This window comes from Triticum urartu, chromosome 3A (assembly GCF_056163025.1).
Source record: "Triticum urartu cultivar PI428250 chromosome 3A, HENAU_Tu73, whole genome shotgun sequence".
Classification (NCBI taxonomy): Eukaryota; Viridiplantae; Streptophyta; class Magnoliopsida; order Poales; family Poaceae; genus Triticum; species Triticum urartu.
Window position 1 is genome coordinate 145,016,080 of NC_141875.1, and position 4,393 is coordinate 145,020,472.

Sequence of the window (4,393 nt, forward strand, 5' to 3'; positions counted from 1 at the left end):
ATCCTGGGGACTACGCACACAACCAGGATCAAGAGAATTAAACCATATCTTAGCATCACCCTTTAATAAGAACAGAAATAATTTAAGGATATAATAGTAGCGAGTTTTCTCATCATTAGTGAACAGGGTAGCTATATCATTTAATTTAGTAAGATGTGCCACAACAGTTTCAGATTCATAATCATAGAAATGATCAGATTCAACCAAAGTAATTAACTCAGGATCAACTGAGAAATCATAATCCTTATCAGTAATAAAGATAGGTGAAGTAGCATAAGCAGGATCATATTTCATTCTAGCATTCAGAGATTTTTCTTTCAGCTTAGCTAATAATTTCTTAAGATCACTTCTATCACTGCAACCAAGGAAGTCTCTAGCAGTTTCTTCATCCATAACATAATCCTCAGGAACAACAGGCAATTCATATCTAGGGGGAGAATCTTCATCATCACTTTCGTCAATATTATCAGTTTCAATAATTTCATTTTCTCTAGCCCTAGCAAATTGTTCATCAAGAAATTCACCAAGTGGCATAGTAGTATCAAGCATAGAAGTAGTTTCATCATAAGTATCATGCATAGCAGAAGTGACATCATCAATAACATGCGACATATCAGAATGGATAGCAGGTGTAGGTGTCGCAAGCTTACTCAAAACAGAAGGTGAATCAAGTGCAGAGCTAGATGGCAGTTCCTTACCTCCCCTCGTAGTTGAGGGAAAAATCTTGGTTCTTTGATCTTTCAAGTTCTTCATAATGATAAGCAGATATAAATCCCAAGTGACTCAAAGAATAGAGCTATGCTCCCCGGCAACGGCGCCAGAAAATGTTCTTGATAACCCACAAGTATAGGGGATCGCAACAGTTTTCGAGGGTAGAGTATTCAACCCAAATTTACTGATTTGACACAAGGGGAGCCAAAGAATATTCTCAAGTATTAGCAGTTGAGTTGTCAATTCAACCACACCTGGAAACTTAATATCTGCAGCAAGGTATTTAGTAGCAAAGTAATATGATAGTAGTAGTAACGATAGCAAAAGTAACGGTAGCAAAAGTAATATTTTTGGGTTTTGTAGTGATTGTAACAATAGCAACGGAAAATTAAATAAGCGAAGAACAATATATGAAAAGCTTGTAGGCATTGGATCGGTGATGGATAATTATGCCGAATGCGATCGATCATGTAACAGTCATAACCTAGGGTGACACAGAACTAGCTCCAGTTCATCAATGTAATGTAGGCATGTATTCCGAATATAGTCATACATACTTATGGAAAAGAACTTGCATGACATCTTTTGTCCTACCCTCCTGTGGCAGCGGGGTCCTATTGGAAACTAAGGGATATTAAGGCCTCCTTTTAATAGAGTACCGGACCAAAGCATTAACACATAGTGAATACATGAACTCCTCAAACTACGGTCATCAGCGATAAGTATCCCGATTATTGTCACTTCGGGGTTAACGGATCATAACACATAATAGGTGACTATAGACTTGCAAGATAGGATCAAGAACTCTCATATATTGATGAAAACATAATAGGTTCAGATCTGAAATCATGGCACTCGGACCCTAGTGACAAGCATTAAACATAGCAAAGTCATAGCAACATCAATCTCAGAACATAGTGGATACTAGGGATCAAACCCTAACAAAACTAACTCGATTACATGATAAATCTCATCCAACCCATCACCGTCCAGCAAGCCTACGATGGAATTACTCACACACGGCGGTGAGCATCATGAAAATGGTGATGGAGGAAGGTTGATGATGACGATAGCGACGGATTCCCCTCTCCGGAGCCCCGAACGGACTCCAGATCAGCCCTCCCGGGAGAGTTTAGGGCTTGGCGGCGGCTCCGTATCGTAAAACGCGATGAATCCTTCTCTCTGATTTTTTTCTCCTCGAAAGTGTATATGTGGAGTCAAGGTTGAGGTCAATGGAGCATCAGGGGGCCCACGAGGCAGGGGCGCACCCAGGGGGGTAGGGAGCGCCCCCACCCTCGTGGACAGGGTGTGGGCCCCCTGACGTGGATCTTTCTTCCAGTATTTTTATATATTCCCAAATAATTCTTCATTGATTTTCAGGTCATTCCAAGAAATTTTATTTCTGCACAAAAATAACACCATGGCAATTCTGCTGAAAACAGCGTCAGTGCGGGTTAGTTCCATTAAAATCATGCAAGTTAGAGTCCAAAATAAGGACAAAAGTGTTTGGAAAAGTAGATACGACGGAGACGTATCAATATCCCCGACACCTAGTTACCCTATGGGCGATTTGGTGGGCTCGTCGTCGCGTCATACATGAGAAAGAATTTTAGAGCCCACTGTCCACTTACATGTTCATCAAGAGGTATATTGAAGAAATTGGATTGTATGGTACCCAAACAGCTACATGCGAAGTGGGACGCCTACACTCTCGGCCAGAAACAATATGGATCAAAACAAAGGCGGGACGGGTGAAGCAGATGGTGCGGTGGCCGAGCTCCTTTACAGGGGCCCGGTGGCGGCTGTCTGTCGTGACGAAGGAGGCCGGTTTCTAGGAGCGTCAGTTGGGTAATCAATGGCGCGATGGACCCGACAGGACTTGAAGCGCATGCATGCAGGGAGGCCATTGCTTTGACTGATTTAATACACTTAACATCTCATCTAAGAGCATCTCCAGCCGTTCGGCCCCCAGGGCGCCAAAAAAGAGCACCCTGGGGGCGAGCCGGCGGTAGATTGGGCGTGGGGGCGAGCGGGTTCCCAGCCGCTCGCCCCAGGGTCGCCCCAGACGCGTATTTTTTTTATTTTAAAACCTATGAATTCGGCAAAGTTTGGCCAAATTTGGCATAAATTCGGCTAACTTGACATTCATATTAAATATGTTTGATATTTACATAAATTATTTTAAAAAATACATCTATGGGGCGAATAAGTCGCTGAGCGCCGCGAAGTCGCCGCCGTCCTCGTCGTCGTCGGCCTTCTCCTTCTTGATGGCGCGGCCGCCCCTGCTGGACCCCTGCCCGGCGTCTCCAAGGCGGACCGGTGGTGGCGGCAGCGCGTCGTCGTCGTCGTTGTCGTCGAGGACGACAACGCCTCCCTCGTCACGGCCATGGCGCCGGGCTTCGAAGTGCTCGAAAGCGGCGATCTGACGCTGCAGCTTCATCTGCGCCCAGTCGTCGCCCGCCCAGGGCCGCCTCGTCGTTGAGCACCTCCTCCTTGACGCTGCCGACGGGCTCCTTTTTGACGGCGGCGAGCCCCGACTCCGTCTTCGGTTTGACGAAGCGCGGAGGTGCCAAGGAGGGGGCGCGCCGGTCGCCCTCGTTAATGACGATGCCGGCGTTGCGGGTGCGTAGGCCGAGCGGCGTCTCCGCGGCGGGCTCGGGCTTGACGCCGAAGAGCACCAGCGAGGAGGAGTGGGAGGAGGAGGAAGAGGATGATGAGCCAAACCTCCTCGGCACCCACGGCCCGGCGCTCCGGCGGGGAGGGGGGGCAGGACAGGCGGCGCGGCAGGGTATGCCGGCGGCGGGTTGTTGCCGCCCTCGAGGTGCGTCAGCACCCCGTGAAGTGTGCGGACGGGGACGCCCCACCAGAGGCGGCGGCCGTCGCTGTTCTTGACGCCCCCCATCACCGGTGCCCCATTCGTGGATGCCAGCCGTTGCGCCTGCCGCCGCTGGAAGTACTCCGTCCATGCCGCGTGGTTGTCGGTGACGTACTGGGGGAGGGTGCGCTGCTCCTCAGTCAGGGCCGACCGCACGCGGTCAACCTCGGCGGCGAAGAAGTCGGGGCGCGCGTCGACGTCGGGCACCAGGGGAATGGGGACGCCGCCATTGCTGAGCCTCCACCCCGTTGGCCCGGCGCACATGTCCAGCGACGCCGGGATGTTGGCCTCGAACAGGAGCCACGCCTCCGACGACTGAAGCGAGCAGCGGCCAAAGCCGTTGGCCGCCGCGGCGTCACCGGGGAAGCACTCGGCCATCGTTGGAGAGGGAAAGAGGGAAGGGGAGAGCTCGGTGGCATGGACGGGAGAGGAAGAGCTCAGCGGCGTACTTGGGGGAGAGCAGAGCTCGGCGACGGCTGGTTTGGGCTCGGGATGATGTGGCCAGTGGCGAGGGGGAGCGACGGGTCTTTATAGCTCGTGTCATGTGTACGCGTGGTGGGAAGGGAGGCGTCGCCGTGCCGCCCGTGACGCGTCGGCCCATGAGGAATCAATGGAAGACTGACCGACGACAGCTTTGCCATTGATTCCCCGCGGGAAACCGAGGCGCGCTGGGGAAGATGAGGCGTCGTCTCGCTGACGCGGCTGGCCCGCAGCTCTTTCGTGTCAAAATCGTTCGCCCCAGCCTCCCCGGGCGCCCCAGCACGCCGGATTCGTCCTGGGTCCGCGGTGTCAGTTTCGACTCAAGCA

General features: G+C 51.4%; 1 protein-coding gene across 1 annotated transcript; it reads right to left on the reverse strand.

Annotated features, from left to right (window-relative positions):
* Window positions 1–2,905: 2,905 nt before the first annotated feature.
* LOC147978977 (uncharacterized) lies at window positions 2,906–3,964 on the reverse strand. The gene has a single exon (XM_087514970.1). It carries the CDS (start codon window positions 3,962–3,964, stop codon window positions 2,906–2,908), a length of 1,059 nt encoding a protein of 352 aa, XP_087371096.1.
* Window positions 3,965–4,393: the final 429 nt, after the last annotated feature.

Bases quoted from the DNA above. Each gene is read 5' to 3' on its own strand.
- LOC147978977 (XM_087514970.1), bottom strand. From the start codon at position 3,964: ATGGCCGAGTGCTTCCCCGGTGACGCCGCGGCGGCCAACGGCTTTGGC.